The 20,487-nt window shown below is 34.3% G+C and overlaps 1 protein-coding gene across 4 annotated transcripts in view; it reads left to right on the top strand.

The window, feature by feature from the left end:
* RMDN1 (regulator of microtubule dynamics 1) overlaps positions 1-20,487 on the top strand; it is a 43,128-nt gene that overhangs the window by 17,492 nt on the left and 5,149 nt on the right. For 2 of the 4 annotated variants that reach the window (XM_060287440.2, XM_060287442.2), the window contains exons 3-9: positions 1,713-1,809; positions 3,438-3,597; positions 9,060-9,149; positions 13,105-13,160; positions 14,519-14,606; positions 16,071-16,101; positions 18,461-18,594. In XM_060287440.2, the coding sequence (XP_060143423.1) occupies positions 1,713-1,809; positions 3,438-3,597; positions 9,060-9,149; positions 13,105-13,160; positions 14,519-14,606; positions 16,071-16,101; positions 18,461-18,594 (656 nt within the window). Of the gene's footprint in view, positions 1-1,712; positions 1,810-3,437; positions 3,598-9,059; positions 9,150-13,104; positions 13,161-14,518; positions 14,607-16,070; positions 16,102-18,460; positions 18,595-19,030 lie in introns of all 4 variants that reach the window. The other 2 variants (XM_060287441.2, XM_030839249.3) reach the window with 2 other exon arrangements.

Here is a 20,487-nt window from a genome sequence, read left to right as displayed (position 1 = left end):
GAGATAGTAGTTACAGGATTGTATAACAAACTTGAATAAACCTGAATTCATAAAAGTTGGAAAAAGGAAATGGGGTATAGTGACTCCCCTGTTTATTTACCCCTCCAGCTTTTTATTTAGCATCCAGATGGTGGATGATACTTACATTTTTTTGTTTTTACTATTCCTATTCCTAAGTAAGTGTATCTGACTTTGTTTCCATTGTCATACCATCTGTGACTTGCTTCTTCTGCTTCCTGCTTCTGCTTATAAGGACTCTTGTGATTATACGGGACCCACCTGGCTAAGATAATTTACTATTTTAAGGTTAGCTAATTAGCAACCTTAATTCCATCTACAAGCTTAATTCCCCTTTGCCCTAGTAACCTGTACGTTTTCACAGGTCCAGCGGTTGAGATATGGACTTGTCTGGGGCCATTATTTTGCCAACCACAAATATCGGCTAAGAATGCTGAGACTATTTACTTCCTACTACTTACTCTTTAAGAATCTTTGGCTTTTTATAACCCAAATATGGAAAATCAGCCACTGATAAAAATATAGAATAGAATGAAAGCAAACTTAAGAAAATTAACCGGCCATGAGAATATTATTAAACTATAGCACCTAACCAGACTGAAGTAGGATTATAGAGGGAAAAAAATCTTTATTTTAGGGTTTCTTTGCTGTTGTCATTTAATTTTTCTTAAATTAGTATAATTACATGATGATTTTAACTTAAAAAATACTTCAGTTTACATAGTTGTGTCATATATTTATGAGGTTATTTTTGCTGGTTTAGATTTTAATTTTTCATAAACTTAAAAAAAATTTTAGTGCACATGTAACATGTAATATTGTACACCAACTATACTTCAATGAAAAAAAAATTTTTTAGCCCCATACACTATGATTAAAGCATACTAAGATAAATAATAAAGTAACTTTACTGAACATATTGGAATGTTGGCTTATACATAAGACTAAGTAATACAGCACCCTTATAGAAGACAAAATTAAATGTGTATGTTCATTAGTAATAATTGGAATATCTGAAATTCAGACTAACTGGGTTTTTTAGTAACTAGTTAACTTTTTTAGAACATTACACTGTCTATAAGTTTTATGGGTTTTGTTGTAATATCTAAACTCATTAATGAGTTAGTTGGAGCATAGTGCCTCTAATTTAAGTTTCAGATCCTCTGTGTAGTTAACTTCATCTAAATTTTTTGATGACAGATTTGACTCTTTTTCCATAATAATGTCTGTATAAGTTAGATCATAAAAAGAATCTAGTAAAACAGTGTGTTGCATTCCACTCAAATTAATAATTTTCCGTGCTGTAAGTGGATATCATATCATTTTCTGCAGTGGATTTTTACTTCACAGCGGCAACAATAACAAAGGCTTTGTGTGGAGGGTAAGGGTACTATAAATTCCTCACAGAAAATTACTTTTTTCATTTTTTAAAATGTGTCATATTAAATTAGTACCAGAATAAGTTTTCTAATTTTTTATTTTCCAAGGTTTTAATAAACCACTTATTATGTGTGATAGCTTCATACTTATTTCTACTATACTTACATCTCAGTTGTTCATAATTTCTGATCTTTCTTTATAGGTGATTTCTGTATCTAATTTCTTTTGCTTCTATATAAAAGTGTTCATGTTTCTTAGAATTATTGCCATCTGGCTTGGGAAGACCTACTTTATTGAGCCTTTTTCTTTTATAGTCTTCAGAGTTGAAGAAATCCTTGAACAAGCAGACTACCTGTATGAAAGTGGAGAAACAGAAAAACTTTACCAGTTGCTATCCCAGTACAAGGAAAGGTGGGCTATGTATGATAGGCCTGGGTTTGCGGTTTCCTGAAATTTTTTGTTATTTAACAATTAAAATATTCTTGGTGCTTGGAATTTTTATAGTTTTTACAAGTTTTTACTTCAAAATAATACTTCTTAGAGTTTAATTTATAGTATGATTTTTTTCTTAATGTTAAGTGACTCAAAAGTGCTACATATATCTCATTGATTCAGAAAAGGTGGTTCTGCCTATTCTAGTTGAATGTTGAAATTTTTTTTCATTTTGTTATTTTGCTTTGAATACAAGGTAGTCATTGAATAGATGTTTATCTTATCTATATTGTATATTTCTCATTTATTCTAAATTAATTTCATATTGGTTTAAGATTTGAATGAGCTAGGGTGATTTTTTTGTCACCATTGAATGATATCTGTGTTATCACTGTGAAGCACAGTCTCATAGAGGAACTAAAAATACCTCCTTTTTCTATTTTTAGTATTAGCTTACATGCTTAGTCTGGTGTATTAATGTGACCTCATTTTTGGGGGAAGGATGGAGAAGGAGGGAGACTCAGCCCAATAAAATAAGTCAAATCAGGCTAGATGGCATTTCCAGATCACTGATTTACCTCATCTCCTGAACTAAAAATATTGAGTCATTTTCAACTACCTTTCTTATATTCCCCAAACCAGTTTTCCCCCCAAGACCCATCAATTTTACCTCCTAAATATCTGTAGGATCCAACTTTCCTTCTCCATTGTCCCCTGAGTAACTTGAGGTGGTTAGCTTGGCATTTTATAGTCATTTTAGTAATTACTTGAAAAGTAAGCTACAAGGTAGTTATTCCATATTCATTGAATTATAGATATACTATTGCTACCTTTAGTTTCATTCAACTTTATGTGAATAGTATTTTTGTTAAGAAATGTATAATGTAGTAGGCTTAAAGACAAACATTTAATAAAAAGGAATTTAAGGTTAGTTTTTAAAGAAATATTCCTAACTTTTAACCTTGGTTTCTGTTTTATTTATTAGCCATTTCAAGTCTTATATAACTATACTTAAGTGGCAGTTTTTCAGGGAGTCCAAAGCTGTAAATATTTCATGCATCATGGCATGGATGATACATTCAAAGTTAAGATTTATTTTGAGATTACATTATATTTAATCATTCATTCATTCACAGATATTTATCGTATATTTTTTGTGTGCCAGGTACTGTATTTGGAGCTGTGGATACAGCATTTTGTTTATAGAGCATGATCTTGTCTATAAATTTATGTATTTTATAGTACTGTCTGAACCAGTTAGCTGTCTGAAGCACAGTGCCACTGAAGTCAAGCTTTAAGTTATATGTTGAATTTTGTAGGGAAAGTGTTCAGAGAATTCAAATACAGATATTTTCTAAGGAAGTTAGTATTTTAGATATTATAAGTTAATGTTTATGTATAATATTGGATATTTTATAGGAAATTTTGTCAAATACAGTTGTTGTATGGTAGAAAATAATAAATTTAACATGAAAAATGGATTTTGATATCATATTGCTCGCTGTATCCTCACTGACCTGAAAGACCGTATGTATTCATTAGTGATATGACCTTTAACAATTTTAAAATTGAGCTAAAATGGTTGTTTTATAATTATTTCAAATCAGTGAAGATGCAGAGTTACTGTGGCGTTTGGCACGGGCATCACGTGATATAGCTCAACTCAGTGGAACCTCAGAAGAGGAGAAAAAGCTCTTGGTGTATGAAGCCCTAGAGTATGCAAAAAGGGCACTAGAAAAAAATGAATCAAGTTTTGCAGCTCATAAGGTGAGGTGCTTACAGTACTGTAACTGTTACCATGTACTGAGAGCGACATTGGTCTGTACTTATCTATTGTCTCTAATTTACATAGGAAAGAAATAGTTCTCTTTTAAAGAAGTAGGGAAGAGGTTTATTTTTATAACGTTTTTTTTAAAAAGAAGTAGTTCTTTGCATTCTTGAACATTTATTCTAAGTTCATTAGTATGTTTGATAAATTACTTTTGTGAAGGCTTATTTTTAAACCAAAGTGTTAGTAGTTTCATGAATTACCTCTGTCTTTATTTCTAGTAGTACAAACACTGGACAAACGTTTTCTCTTTTTCCTCACATTATATTTGTTTTATGTGGAGGTAGGAGTATAGCAGCTGGACAGCTGAGATCTAGTATAACTTTTTACATGTAACTCCACTAGCTTCTGGATTTCCTGACTGGTTTAGAATGTTATTCAGTGGATACTGTGGGGAGACTAGGGGACATTATTGGTATTTTGGATTAGGACATCACTTTATCATAGTAGACTGTCCTCAGTGGAGCCCCCAAGTCATTGTGACAACCAAATTCTGTCTCCATGCATTTCCAGATGCTCCCTTTAGGGGATGGTTCTGTCTCCCCGCCACCCCCCACTTCCACCACTACTTGTTCATATTAAGGATTAAACATACAGACCCTTTAAATTTGCTGAGACTTGTTTTATGGCCCAGAATATGGTCCATATTTGTAAATGTTCTTTTTGCACATGAAAAGAATATTTATTCAGCTGTTGTCATTCAGGTCAAGTTGGTTGATAGTGATAGTGGTGTTTGAATCTTCTATATCCTTACTGATTTTCTGTCTACTTCTATAAATTATTCACAGAGGGATGCTGAAATCTCCAAGTATAATTGTAAATTTATCTGTTTCTATTTGCAGTTTTCTTAGTTTTTGCACCATGTATTTTAAAGTGCTGTTATTAGGACTATAAACATTTAGCATTGTTATATTTTCTTGATGTGTTGACCTCTTTATCATTGTAAAATGATCTTCTTTATCTCTAGAAATATTCTTGGTTTTATAGTCTACCTTGTCTGATATTAATGTAACCACTCTTGTTTTCTTTTGATTGTTAGCATGTTACATCCTTTTCTGTCCTTCTACTTTTATTTGTGCCTTTATATTTAACATATACTTCTTGTAAGGAGATGCTAATTCTTTCTTTTATTTTTACTTGTTTTATATTCTTCACATTATATAAAATTCACCATTGCAATGTATACACTTCAGTGGTTTGTAGCATATTTTACTATGTTGTTCAACCTTCACCACTATCTAATTCCGGAACACGTCAATTACCCCCAAAACAAACCCCATATCTATAACCAGTTAGTCCCAGTTGTCTCCTGCTCCTGTCCCCTGGCAAGCACTGAGCTACTTTCTGTCTCTTTTAATTTGCCTATTCTGAACATTTCATGTAAATGAAATCATACAGTATGTGGCCTTTGTGTGTCTGGCTTCTTTCACTTAGCCATGGATGAACAGCGTTCATCCATGCTGAGTATATGACAGTACTTCATTCCTTTTTATGGCTGAATGATACTCCATTGTATGGAAATACCATTTTTGTTTATTCATTTATCAGCTGATGGGCATTTGGGTTTGTTTCCACTTTTTGGCTATTATGAATAATGCTACTATAAATAATTCCGTACAAGTTTTTGTGTGAACACCTGCTTTTATTTATTTTTTCAATTGAGGTAAATTCACATAACATAAAAGTAACCATTTTATACATTTCACATTCTTATACCATTGGCATTTATACATTTACAGTGTTATGCAATAGTTACCTCTCTCTAGTTCCAAAACATTTTCATCACCTCAAAAGGAAACCCTCTACCCATTAAACAGTCACTCTCTATTCCCTCTTATTCCCAGCTCCTGACAACCACTAATCTGCTTTCTGTCCCTATGGCTTTACCTACTCTGGATATTTCATAGAAGTGGAATCATACAATATGGGATAATTTGTGTCTGACATCTTTCACTTGTTTTTGAAGTCCATTCACCTTGCAGCATTTATCAGTACTTTATTCTTTTTTATGGATGAATAATATTTCATTGTATACCACATTTTGTTTATCCATTCATTAGTTGATGGACATTTATTTCCACATTTGGCTATTGCTTATAGTGTAGCTATCAACATTCGTGCACAAGTATTTGTTTAAATATCTGTTTTAAATTATTTTGAGTATATACCTAGTAGTGGAATTACTGGTTCATGTGGTCATTCTATGTAATTCTTTTTGAGGAACTGTCAAATTATTTTCCAAAGTAGCTGTACCATTTTACATTGCCACGAGCAGTGTATGAGGGTTCCAGTTTTTCCACATCCTTGCCAACACTTGTTATTGTTCATTTTAAAAAATTATAGCCATCTTAGCAGATGTGAAGTGGTATCTCATCATGGTTTTGATTTGCATTTTCCTAATGAATAGTGATATTGAACATCTTTTCATATACTTATCGGACGTTTGTATATATTCCTTGGAGAAAATGTCTATTTAAATTCTTTGCCCATTTTTATTTATTTATTTTTTTGCGGTACGCGGGCCTCTCACTGTTGTGGCCTCTCCTGTTGCGGAGCACAGGCTCCGGACGCGCAGGCTCAGTGGCCATGGCTCATGGGCCTAGCCACTCCGCAGCATGTGGGATCTTCCCAGACCAGGGCACGAACCTGTGTCCCCTGCATCGGCAGGCGGACTCTCAACCACTGCGCCACCAGGGAAGCCCTTTGCCCATTTTTAAACTTGTCTTTTTATTGTTGAATTGTAAGAGAATATTTTCTGTATACTAGTCCCTTGTTAGATATATGACTTGCAAATATTTTCTCCCATCCTGTGGCTTGTCTTTTCACTTTCTTAATAGTGTTCTTTGCAAAAGGTTTTAATTTTGATAAGGTCCAATATATTTATTGTTCTTTGATTGCTTGTGCTTTTGATGTCATATCTAAAAAACTTGCCCAATCCAGTGTTACAGACGTTTTCACCTATGTTTCTTTCTAAGAGTTTTATATTTTTTAGTTCTTACATTTAGGTCTTTGGTACATTTGGACTTAACTTTTATGCATGGTGAGAGGTAGGAGTCCAAATTCATTCTTTGGCATGTATATATCCAGTTGTCCTACTACCATTTTTTGAAAAGATTATTCTTTCTCCACTGAACGGTCTTGGCATCCTTGATGAAAATCAGTTCAACATAAATGTATGGGGTTTTTTTTTGTTGTTTTTTTTTTGCGGTACGCGGGCCTCTCACCGCTGTGGCCTCTCCCGTTGCGGAGCACAGGCTCCGGACACGCAGGCTCAGCGGCCATGGCTCACGGGCCCAGCCGCTCTGTGGCACGTGGGATCCTCCCGGACCAGGGCACAATCCCGTGTCCCCTGCATCGGCAGGCGGACCCTCAACCACTGCGCCACCAGGGAAGCCCTGTATGGGTATATTTTTGAGCTCTCAGTTCTATTCCATTGGTCAGTGTGTATCCTTTTGCTAGTACCACAATGTCTTGATTACTATTGCTTGGTAGTAAGTTTTGAAACAAGGAAGTGTGAGTCCTCCAACTTTGTTCTTCTTTTGTTTTGACTTTCTTTGACTATTCTCAGTCCCTTGAATTTCCGTATGAACTTTAGGATCAGCTTGTAAAGTTCTGCAAAGATGCCAGTTGGATTTTTCAAAGAGATTTCATTGAATTTGTAGATCAATTTGGGGACTATCACCATCTTAACGATATCTTCCAATCCATGAACTTATGCATTCTTTCCCTTTGTTTAGGTCTTTTTCCTTCATCAGTGTAATTTTTCAGCGTCAAGGAACTGTCAAAGAGGATCTTCAAAGCAGCAGGAAAGAAGGCAGGACTAGAGTAGCATTTAATTTGGAGGGCTTTTTTGTTGTTGTTGTTTTCCTTACAACTGATATTCCTAGATCTTTGTGAGCTCTTGATTTCCAAACCTTTTGGGTGGTTCTTTTCTCAGCCTTGGATAGTCCCTTCATATGCAAGCGATGATCTTTACTCAGCTGAAAAGGGTGACCCTCTGCAGTTCTTCATCTGGAGTTCTAGCTCCGGTCAGCTGTTTCTTCTATTCTGCTCTGTGAACTCCAGACACCTGGGCTTCCCCAGACTCCCAGTTCCATCTCTTCAAAGCAGAGACACTGCTTGGCCTATTTTGCCTCCCTGGGCTTCAACCTAGAAATTTCTCCAGGGCAGCCATAGGGCTCATCTCATTTGTTTCTCGTCTGTGAGATGTCACTGTGTCTGATGTGTATAATATCTTGAGAGTCTTTATTTCTTATATTTTGTCTGCTTATTTTAGCCTTTCAGGCAAGAAGGTAGGTATAGTATCTATTACCCCTTCTTGGCTAGATTATCTGTTATAAAAGAAAAGTTTTCTTTAAAAATAATGTAAACTTATTACAGAAAATAGACATTTTGGAAATTGAAAAAAGTACCAATATGGAAATAAAAATCACCCATGATCACAGCTCCTACCATCAGCTCTTGCTAGTATGATCATTAATTAACAGTCCTATGTAGTAACTAAATGCCAATCTAAGCAGAATGTTTAGGATTCATCCATAAGTTTGTGTTTGCTTTGATATAGATGATAGTTAAATGCATAAGAGAAGGTGATTTTATCTAGAGCCCTGATAAGTGGGAAGAGATCAGAAGTTTAAGTATTAACGTTTTTATGGTTAGAATTATTAAAATTTCACAGATATAAGCACAAACAAAAAGAAATGGTGCGTGTTTATAAGAAACTATTGTATCTCACAGAACCCAAAGGCAAGATGCATTTAGGCTTCAGGAGAAACTGGCTCAATTGCTCTGAGGCTTCATTGTCTTTCCTCTTTGCTGTTATCTGCAAATCTTTTTTTACTTTAGTTTTTTTCTCATTCTCAGTTTTGTGACTTTTCACAGCATCTGGGTTTATGAAGCTTGGATATTTTGGTTTTGGTTCTTAGGGAAGAAACTCAGATTATCTCAGTTTGGGTCTGTATCCAGCTATGGGTATGGGGACAAGGTCACAATTGACAAATGTGGCTGTTATTACTATAACAATGCAGGTGTGGGAGAAGCAGCAGCTCCAATAAAATAGGATAAGAAAATAAAATGATAATTATTAAATTGCACATTTCTCTAAATTTATATTCATACCATAAATATGAATTGTTATCTCCCCATTGTGTTGGTAACTTTCTTAGAGATTCACTACCCTCTGCCTTGTATTATAGTTCTCTAAAAACATGTCCAAGTTCCTTGAGAGCCATGTCTACTTTTTCTTGTATATTCCAGTATATTTAATACAATTTTTGTCCTCTGCTTTTTGTTAAATGACTACTGAGGAATAAATATCAATAGTTACTCAGTTTTACCTTGTATTGAATGGAATACTATTGAGTATTATTATTCTTACTCCTTTTTTTCCTTCTATTTTTAGTGGTATGCAATCTGTATTAGCGATGTTGGAGATTATGAAGGAATCAGGGCTAAAATTGCAAATGCCTACAAGATCAAGGAGCATTTTGAGGTACTGATGAACTTTAAAAGTCATTAGTTTTCTGAATTGATTTCTGTTTCACTTATCTCTTGCTGTATAGCAAACCACCTAAAACTTAGTGGCCTAAAACAATGACTATTTATTTCTCACAGTTCTGTGGATTAACTGTGCACAGTGGTGCTTTTGTTCTGCTTGTTGTGGCTGAGGTCATTTAGAGGGCTGCATTCACCTGGACCCTCAGCTGGGACGGGAATATAGAAGATGCACTCTCATCTACAACAGTTTCTCTCTACTTTTCTTCTCATCATTTAGTAGTGTAGCCCAAGCTTCTTTATAGCATGGTAGCTGGCTTCCAAGAGTGAGCATTCCAAGGGAAAATTTCCATTGTGCAAACTTTTATTAAGCATGTTTGCATCACGCTTGGTAATAACCTGTCGACCTAAACAAGTAACGTGGCCAAGCCTAGAGAATGTGGGAGAGGCTTATACAAAGTCCTGAGTGCCAGGAGGTATAGTCTCATCTAACAATCTAATATAATTGACATACCACTCCCAAAGGTAATAGTAGTGTATATGATTATGATCTCTGTGTGTGTTTTAATATTTCCCCCAAAGTTAATTTACTTATTTATAGTAAGCTCTTCCTTAGGTGCCAGAAATTCTCCAGGAGTTTGTATATTTCATGATGTGCATACACACTATTCCATTGTCCAAAAACAAACAACAAAAAAACTGCAGCTAAAAAACTGCAGTGTATTTCTTTCTTTCTTTCTTTCTTTCTTTCTTTCTCTTTCTTTCTTTCTTTCTTTCTTTCTTTCTCTTTCTTTCTTTCTTTCTTTCTTTCTTTCTTTCTTTCTTTCTTTCTTTCTTTCTTTCTTTTCTTTTCTTTTTCTTTCTTTCTTTCTCTCTTTCTCTTTCTCTCTCTCTCTTTCTCTCTCTCTCTCTCTCTCTCTCCCCCTCTCTCTCTCTCCCTCTCTCTCTCTCTCTCTTTTTGGCTGGGTTGGGTCTTTGTTGCCATGCACAGGGTTTCTCTAGTTGCAGCAAGTGGGGGCTACTCTTTGTTGCGGTGTGTGGGTTTCTTATTGTGGTAGCTTCTCTTTGTTGTGGAGCACGGGCTGTAGGTACACAGGCTTCAGTAGTTGTGGCACATGGGCTCAGTAGTTGTGGCTAGCGGGCTTTAGAGCGCAGGCTCAGTAGTTGGGGCGCATGGGCTTAGTTGCTCCGCGGCATGTGGGATCTTCCCGGACCAGGGCTCGAACCCGTGTCCCCCGCATTGGCATTTGGATTCTTAACCATTGCACCACCAGGGAAGTCCCTGTCTTTTGATATTATAGACCATCTCAAAAACACACAGGAAGAGAAAGTGATGAAAACAAACATATTTATCATTATAGTCTCAATTCCTAGTTAATGTAATGACTAGTGGAAAAGAACATTGGACTAGGAGTCAGGAGACCTAGCTTCTTATTTGGGCATCAGTAGTGTATATATATACACAAACACACATATATACGTATATATTGATACACATACATATATATTTCAATTTAATAACATACATTTTTCACGTTTTAAGACCTTTGAAATCAGATTGCATTATATATAATCAGTGGTATCTTATAATTGGCAGTGCTTTTTTCTTAGTGGTATATAAAATAATGATGTGTCATAACGTTTATGGTATCTTAGATTCAGTGAAATATAGTAATTTACTTAGTGTCATTAGATAAATCATTTAAATTACTTGTACCTTGGGATGTAGAAATACCTAACAGATAACTTCCAATGTGAATAATGAAATGCTGCAGAAAATATATAATGTATAGTTTAAAGAAACAGTGAAGGCTATAGATTATTTAAAAATAACTAATGTTTTTCATACGTTTTCAAATGAGTATGTGTTATTTAAAAATGACAGTGTTAAGTATTTACATGCTAAAAGATCATTTATACTACTTCTATTCAGATTCCATTATTACATCTAAAGTCATAAGGAATTATTATCTTTGCATTGTTTTTGAAGATGTTTAAACTAATGGCAGAAAGAATTACAAAAGAAAAGGTTTGCTTGAGAGTAGCCCCTCTCAATCCATCCCAAAAGAAAATTAAACTGTAATGCCCCAAGGCATCGATTGTATATGATGAATTAACTTCTCTTCCTTGCATCAAAATGGACTAGCTCTGTACCATTCTTGGTAGAATGGAAAATGTAGTTACTCATATAATTTTTTGTAGGGCTTAATTTTCTAGTGGAACGCTGATTGGGAAAGGTTGCTTTGAATATAAGTTGTATAACTTTAAAATATATTTTGCCATGTAAATCATATCTATTTATAGAAAAGTAAAAATTAGGTCAGTGCTGATTCTTACCCATATTGTTGATAACAGGATTTCTGCTAAGTCATACTTGATTAGCCTTATTTTAGCTATTATCTCTTCCATTACTAACATTATGATCAGTGGTGGTAATAAAGAGTCTGAAACTTATGAAAGGTAAAAATAATGATGATCCTGATGATAGAAAATATTACTGTGTTAAGCACCTCCTGTTACTTGTTCATTTAATTTTCACCACAACCCTATAAGGTAGGTGTACTGCTTTCTTGATCCTATGCAAGAGCAAACTCAGGCATGGAAAGAATATAGAACTTGCCAAGGTCAAAAAGTAAGAAGTCATTGAGCTGTGATTTAAACCTTGGTGGTCTGGCTTCAGAACCACTCTGGTAACCAGTACAGATATTTGAAAATGTGTATCTCACACATTATCAACTGAAAGTGAAAATATGTGTCTATAGAAAAGCATAAGCTAGGGAGTCCTAATTTTTTTAAAACTTTCTTTATCATTAGTAGGATTAACATTAATCTATGAGATTTCCTGAGTGGTTTTCAACAAAATAATGTAAAAGGAGTCATTTCTTTAAAGTTATTCTGTAGTTTATGCTTTACATTAGTTCACATAGGACTTTCACATAGTAAATAGAAATTAGGGAGACTTTTATCAATATATTTTATATTATACATAATTAATAAATTCTGTGAACAAGTAGTATTTATTTTTCCTTTGTTAAGTGTAGATGGGGAAGTTAAACAAAATTTGCACATAGGAAGAGACTTTCTAAAATTATTTTGTATTTTGTTCTTTTAACAAAGAATACTTTTACTCAATAGTGATACAGGATTTGCCAAAAACGAACTTTCTTATTTATTTTTCCTTTAATCTAGAAGAAATATTGAGAGCTATAGATTATTAGTTTTCAAAATTAGATTTGTTTACAGATTTTGTATTTTCTTCATCTTGATAAATCCTATCATTTTCTGAATCTTTTTTTTTATTTTTTAAAAATTTTATTTATTATTTTTGGCTGTGCTGGGTCTTTGTTGCTGCACACGGGCTTTCTCTAGTTGTGGTGAACGGGGTGCTACTCTTCGTTGCAGTGCACGGGCTTCTCATTGCGGTGGCTTCGTTGCAGAGCATGGGCTCTAGGCACGTGGGCTCAGTAGTTGTGATGCATGGGCTCAGTAGTTGTGGCGCATGGGCTTACTTGCTCCGGCGGCATGTGGGATCTTCCCGGACCAGGGATTGAACCTGTGTCGCCTGCATTGGCAGGAAGAATCTTAACCACTGGACCACCAGGGAAGTCCCTCTGAATCTTATAAAATAGTAACCTTAGTATAAGGCATTGATAGTGTACTGAAATAAATTTAATTAAAAAATTAGGAGGGATGCAAGAGGGAGGGGTTAGGGGGATATATGTATACATATATGATTCACTTTGTTATACAACAGAAACTAACACAACACTGTAAAGCAATTATACTCCAATAAAGGTGTTAAAAAAAATTAGGAAAAAAGTTGCTGTTGATTATCAGAAAAATTGAAATGCAGAGTTGCAATTGTTTTTAATCATGGTTTCTTCAGCAAACATAGTAAAGTACTTATTGGTGTTTAGGAAACAAATATGATTCATTTTCTCATTTCTTGTTAGAAAGCAATTGAACTCAACCCTAAAGATGCTACCGCAATTCACCTTATGGGTATTTGGTAAGAAAATTTCTTTAAATAAATATTTCAGTGGTTTTTAGTATGATCTTATTTTGTAGTATGTATACATATCTTGTTTGGTAGTATATAAAAAAGCAAAATATAAAATGTTTAAAAATATTATTTGGCAGTCAAGAGTGTTTAATCCATTATATTAACTAGCAGTTGTACTGGTTATTTAGTGTTTAGTATTTAGAAAATAACTAAATTTGATTGTGATCTTGTTAAACATTGTTATTCAGATCATTTAGAAACGTACTAAGACTAAAAAGGCATTGAAACTTTTCATTAGACCTTTAAATTCCTTTTTTTGGGAAAGACTATTCTTATTTACCAGACTAAATGGAATTGGATTAATCTAACTATAGTAATACACTAGGATGCCCTAAGAGGGTCTTGGTATCTTCAAGGTGTGTCAAATACAGTCTGATTCATCTGAGGTATAATATAATCTGACGTTCAGTATCTTTCCATTTTTATGTAAGCTTTGTTCAGAGCACATCATTATTTTGCTGGTATGAGCGTAAACCAATGTGTTAAATGCTTACTGTTTTGAGAGTCTTTCTTGAGACAGGTTTGCCACTGTTTTCTTTGGGTGTAGTCTACAGAGCTGAGTATTTATTGTCTTCTATGAGGGGTAACAGTGCAAAGTCCCATATCAAACTCTTTTAAAAGAGAAGTAAATATCCTTCAGGATAAAGGACACATTCAACTAAGAAAACACTTACTGAGAATTAATGACAGTTGAGGGACAGTCAGTAATTAAGATGCTGGCAAGCAAACATGAATGAAATAGTTTCATCCTCAAGGAGTTCAGACCTTAATCAAAGATCCAACACTTTTTTTCCTACTTATTTCAGAAAATTGTCAAGAGCTTTGGATGGTAAATATTTGCCACACCCTTTCAAATATGTAGACTTTAAATTGTTGGTTGCCATTGTTATTTAGGTATATCATGTTTAGTTTTGTTATTTTTTTTTAACTCCTCTGAGTTAATTTTTATGTAAAAATATAGGGGTAACGATTCTATTTCATTTAGTTATTGTAAGGAGTAGATGAGAGAATCACTTAGCTCAGCACTTGGCACAAAGTGAGCACTCAAAAGGTGAATGATGTACTGTATTATCATTACTGTTATAAATATTACTTACTATTTATACTGTCACAGTATACACTGTAATTGATGGATCAACATAAATCAGTCCCTAGATAATTCAGTATAAATATTAACCTACTGGATATTATGGAAAGTACAGACTGTTTAAACATATAATAGAAGATTCCTTTTATATCTGTTAAGATGCTTAGTTCTCTTTAAGAACTAATTTGAATGTACGTGTCATTTTATTTCCCCATAGGTGTTACACATTTGCTGAAATGCCTTGGTATCAAAGAAGAATTGCTGAAATGCTGTTTGCAACTCCTCCTAGTTCCACCTATGAGGAGGTAGTGTGATGTCCTTTGTTAAGTTAGTACTGATTTCTTAACTGCTCTGTCACTCTACAGTGTCCACACATCTGGAGTTCTGATCAGTGAGGGACTTGAGCAGGTTTCTAATGATCCAGTGCAACTATCTTATCAGAAAGCCTTATTAATAATTATTATCTGTGACTGGTGAGTGTTTTTTTTTTCCGTTTTAGGTGAGTGGCTGATAATTCTGGTATATTGTCAGCTAAAATAACCCATGGCTAAAATCTACCTTCATTTTCTGCTTGAAATCTATACCACATAAAAATCATAAAATAGAACAAGAAATATAGCATTTGCTTCTTAGCATGTTTTAGGTACACATTCCGTAAGATAAGAGTCATTTACCTGGACATTAAAACATGTGTTTGTATTGATAAATGAAAAGTAATTATAACTTTTTTTTCACAGCAGGTTTGAAAGGCTCATGGTCTCTCATATTTCCAAGGCCTTTTGCTTCTCCTGTTAAAAATAAAATTTGAAAGGGATTTCTAGGCAAATATTTTGGGTTTACTCATCACAAAATTTTCAGAGTAAGGAAGCAGACAGTTGAAAAAGTTGTTCCAATACTTGTATCATAATGTTTTCTGTGAAGCTATAGCGCAGAATTTGATGCAAAGAATATTTAGTTGTATAGTTAGAACAGAGTTGGGAAATATTTGTTATTAAAAAGAATGTGCATTCTAAGAAAAAAAGACACGATCAGCAGGGAGTTTCTGACTGACCTTAAAATTTTATACAGGAATTTCAGTAATAAAGAACTTAAAAAATTCATTGGCACGACTTATGTATCACTGAATAAACTCAGCTTTTGATTTTATCTAGTTTTTATTGGTAGTCCCTGTTATGATTTAAGAAGAGAAAGGTCAAAGTATCTGAGTTGCACATGATAATGTTCTTTCCTCTCTGCATGTGATGCCAGTTTGGTATGAGTTCTAAGTAGTAGTCAAGTTATTACTAGAAATGGTCCACATAATTGTAATCCGTATTCTGATGATTTAATAGTGTTATGGTCAATTTTGCTATATTAACCTCTCACTGTTGATGAATTGACCATTATTATTATTTTTTAGCATCTTTATTGGAGTATAATTGCTTTACAATGGTATGTTAGTTTCTCCTTTATAACAAAGTGAATCAGCTATACATATACATATGTCCCTGTATCTCCTCCCTCTTGCATCTCCCTCCCACCCTCCCTATCCCACCCCTCTAGGTGGTCACAAAGCACCGAGCTGATCTCCCTGTGTTATGTGGCTGCTTCCCATTAGCTGTCTATTTTACATTTGGGACCATTATTTTAAGATTTTTTTTTAAGATGTTTTAATTTACTTCCTGTCTTATATTTAATACAGGAATAGATCTTTTGAGAAAATGCTTTATTTTAAATTGACTCTGTTTTAATACTTTTCATTAAGTTTGGGTTTTTTGTCTTTTTAACAGGCCTTAGGCTACTTTCACAGGGCAGAGCAAGGTAACAAATTTTTTATTTCACATACTAATATACTTAAAATTGTATGAATGCTTCACATATAATAGGAATTTTTTAAACAGAAATAAGTTATTTGTTCTGATATACTTCATAAACTTCTTTTTGAGCTAGACATTATCAAATAATTTTTAAAGTCCTTATTTAGTAAAGATCACCTGAGTAAGAAATAGACTGCTACTGAATTTAGAGCTGTAATTCTGGAATGGTCCTTCATTTGATGTAATTCAACCTTCCTTTTTGAGAGGAGGCTTTGACAGATTAACTGTTTATGTAAGATCACACAGCTAATCAGAGGCATTTATTTATTTTCATTTAAAGTTTTTATTATTTTTTAATTGAAGTATAATTGACATATAACATTGTATTAGCTTCGTGTATTAGCTTTGTATGCCTTGCGAAACGATCACAACACCAAATTTAGTTAACGCCTGTCACCTTACATATAGTTACAGAAAAATAGTTTTTTAAGATGGACTCTCTCAGCAAATTTCAGATGGCACTGAAATGAGAACTCTCTGGTTTTAAAACAGGCCAGTTTTTGTTCTATTGTAGATACTGTCTTTTGTGACAAAGAGTTTCCTGCACTCTTACTTTGAAGAAATAGCCAGCCTAGAGAACATCAGCCTATCCTAAGATTATCCTTCCTAATATTAATAGGAGAAACTAGAGAAGTAAGGGACATAAGCCTTTGTTACCAAGTACACCCCCCCCAAAAAAAACATTGCAAATATATTCCTATAAAACTTAATCAGAAGAAAATTAAAGACAATTTATTAAATTTTAGAGCCTACTCATATGGACTTGTTCAAATGTTTTCATGATAGCAAAGCACTTTTTAAAACGCATTTCTTCTAAAGAAAGAATTTTGTCTGAATTTTAACTCTATCTGTAATACATTAATTCTGATTTACTGTTACTACCTTCCATTGATATCCTCTCAAGATGGTAGTTTTACTATCATGGATATGATCTGGGAATGCAGTTTCCTCAGAGACTTAGAAGTGTAATTGCAAAGTTAAAATAGGGCCTTAGAGGTTTAAGGATTCGGGTTGTTGAAAAAAACATGGTCATACTCTTGTGGAACTAAAATAATCCTTGGTAATTCCAGTCATCCTCCAGGTTTTACCTTCAAGGTCACTTCCTCTAGGGGGGGCCCTTTCCTTATTATGGCCTATGTCTGGTTTAGAAGCTCCTCCTATGCTTTTAGTACCTTTTACTTCCTCCATCATGGCCCTTATCACTACATAGTATGAATATTTGTTTACATGTCTAAAACTAAATTCAGGGAAGATGGGGACTCTGTCTTCTTGCTCACAATTGAATCCTCATTGCTTAGCACATAATGCTTGGCAAATTTGCTGAATAAGTAGACGAATGAATGAAGGAATGAATTTACTTAACTCCAAGGAAACTTTAAGCACATCAACATGGCATCTCACAAATATGTTCACATTAAAGAAATAAAACAATTTTGGGTTAAGGGGCAAATGGAGTTAATCATAAATTATATCCAGGAAGAATTATGCTTTGAATATAGAAGTGTCCCAGGTTGACAGGAGGAAACTGTATAAAGAATTAATGAAGTTAGTGAGACAGTCCCATGCTTTCATTCATAGGCTTTTTGTTCACATTTTTTCTTCAGCCAAGAATCCTGCTAAAATTCTATTCAGCCTCCACGTTAGCCCAGGTGTAACCTCTTAGTTAGTTGCTTTTTCTTTGGTTTCTCATAGCACTTTAAAATTTGTACACCTATCAAAGCATTCCTTTTATTCCTTTATTACATTTAGTTGTGCTCATGCTTGTCTTTCCTTTTCATTATAAATTCCAAAAGAGCAGAGACTTTGTTTATCTGTGCTTAAACACAGCCCACATTCAGTAAAGGTTGACCAAATGTGTGTGTGTATACACACATACACATATCATCATGATTTCATTTACTCATTCAGCAAATGTATATTGAGTACAGTTCTAGGCACTGTTCTAGGCACTTCGGATGCAGGGAGCAAAAGAGATGATAAAAAGAAACCCCTTATCCTTCTGGAGCTTATATTCTATCAGGACCCTGTTTTCCATCTATTAAATAGAGTACCAATTTTATAAAATTGCTGTGAAAATGAGAAATGTGTGTAATATAGTGCCTGGCACATAGTAGACAATAAATGGTAATTATAAAATTTTTTGAGATATGTATAGTTGAACAAAAGAGAATTCTAATTAGCCTAATCATTTATTGACCACACAAGTATATTACTGGAATTTAGATGAAAAAAATTAAGCCTTTAAAAATAAGAGCAATACTATTTCATATGAGATAAATTTAAATTGTTTTTCTTATGTACAGTGGATCCAAACTTCTACAGCAAAAACTTGCTCCTTCTAGGAAAGACATATTTGAAGCTACACAACAAAAAGCTTGCTGCTTTCTGGCTATCAAAAGCCAAGGACTATGCAGCGCACACAGAGGAGGATAAACAGGTAAAACATCTCCAATAAAGTAAGGCAGATAGGTTTCCACTGAGGCACATTAAGTAAAGGTGAATCAAGAACTTCTTTAAAAACGTAATTGTCCAAATGCGTATTGTTAAATAACAGTGTTTATTTCAAATGTGTATAGCAAATATTTAGTTACTATCAACAAACATGTATGAATTACTTGCTGCAATATAGAATTATTCCTGTTTGACATATATATAGCAGATAGAAAAAGATTTCTAAAACATGAAAGGCAAGGGACATGTACTAATGTGGACGAGTTCTCTAAGAGTGTCATCTCTTGAGTTCTCTAAGAAATTTTATTCTTACAGTGTGCTATCCTGGTTTTTTGGAAATTCTTAGAAACTACTTTATAAACTTGTTTCACAAGTTGATCTCTGTGCTGTACTGTTTTATAATATGTATTCTTCCATTTTAGATACAGACAGAAGCTGCTCAGTTGCTTACAGGTTTCAGTGACAAGAACTGAGAATTTTTCAGTGAAATATCTAAGAAGCAGTGCCTTTTCATCCAATTATAAAGATAATAAATACATTAACCATACTGTTCTATGGCTGTTTTCTCAGTTCTTTTAATGTCAGGACCATTTAACAAATTAAATATACAAAATTCTAGACTTCTTCACAAATAAGAAGGCAAAAGAAATAATTGCTATAAGAGTGGTAGAGAGATATCCATGGCTTAGAGGCTGAGATTATTGTGCACCTGAGACACCAGCAATACAAAGGGTATGAATTGGATCACATCAGGATGGGAGATCAAGAAAAGAAAGCTCGGGCTTCCCTGGTGGCGCAGTGGTTGGGAGTCCGCCTGCTGATGCAGGGAACATGGGTTCGTGCCCCGGTCTGGGAAGATCCCACATGCCGCGGAGCGGCTGGGCTCGTGAGCCATGGCCAATGAGCCTGCGCGTCCGCAGCCTGTGCTCTGCAACGGGAGAGGCCACAACAGTGAGAGGTCTGCGTACCACAAAAAAAAAAAAAAGAAGAAAAGAAAGCTCTGTGGAAGAGGTGACATAGGGGAGTGCATTTTCTAGCTGGATTGATTCAAAGCTGAGATGTTGCAGAGAAGGTACAGTGAATGTTAGGAGGTTAGGATGATGAGAGTTCTTGGTATAAAGTAGTTAAATGATATATCTTGGAGCCAGCCTGCATAAGGAAATAAGTCATGAGAGGACTGAAAATGGAGTGGTTTCTTTTTTAAAATGTGAGGTAGTCTTACAAGTGGTTTGATTTTATCACTAGGCGAGCTCAAATTCTATTCCCTAATGGGGTGAAAGGATCACAGAACTCAAGGGGGAAATGGAAATTAAGATGTTTTAAATAGGCAGGACAGTGATACTGGGGATGCCACCACTACAAAAATCTTGTTTTGTAAAAAGTAGTATCTTGAATGCCACCTATAGAAATCTGAGAGTGTATGTGTAGGTGGATTTTTCTCAAAGGGAAAACACAGGTAATGTTGTGGGTATGTGCTGTTTCAGTTTATCATGTATATTTTCAAACAGAAGGGAAAACTGAAAATATTGGACTCTTATAAACCCATCTCTGGTTCAGCAACTGCTAATCTTTTGCTATATTTTACTTATGTGTGATATTCTTATTTATATATATTTCTAAACTTTTAAAGTTAATAGCAGACATATTTCATCCCTAAATACTTCAGCATTCATCATCTCAGAATAAGGACATCCTTCTAAATAAATACAAATCCATATCACAACTAGAATGTTAACAGTAATTCTTTATCATCATCTAATATCCAACCATATTCAAATATCCTCAAATGTCCCAAAATGTCTTACACTTTTAAAAACCAAGATTCAAAGATCATAGATTGCATTTAATTTTCTGCCTTAGTTTTTTTAAAGCTAGAACA

Source organism: Globicephala melas, chromosome 17, assembly GCF_963455315.2.
Source record: "Globicephala melas chromosome 17, mGloMel1.2, whole genome shotgun sequence".
In the NCBI taxonomy this organism is placed as follows: domain Eukaryota; kingdom Metazoa; phylum Chordata; class Mammalia; order Artiodactyla; family Delphinidae; genus Globicephala; species Globicephala melas.
This window is presented reverse-complemented; position numbering and strand designations above follow the sequence as displayed.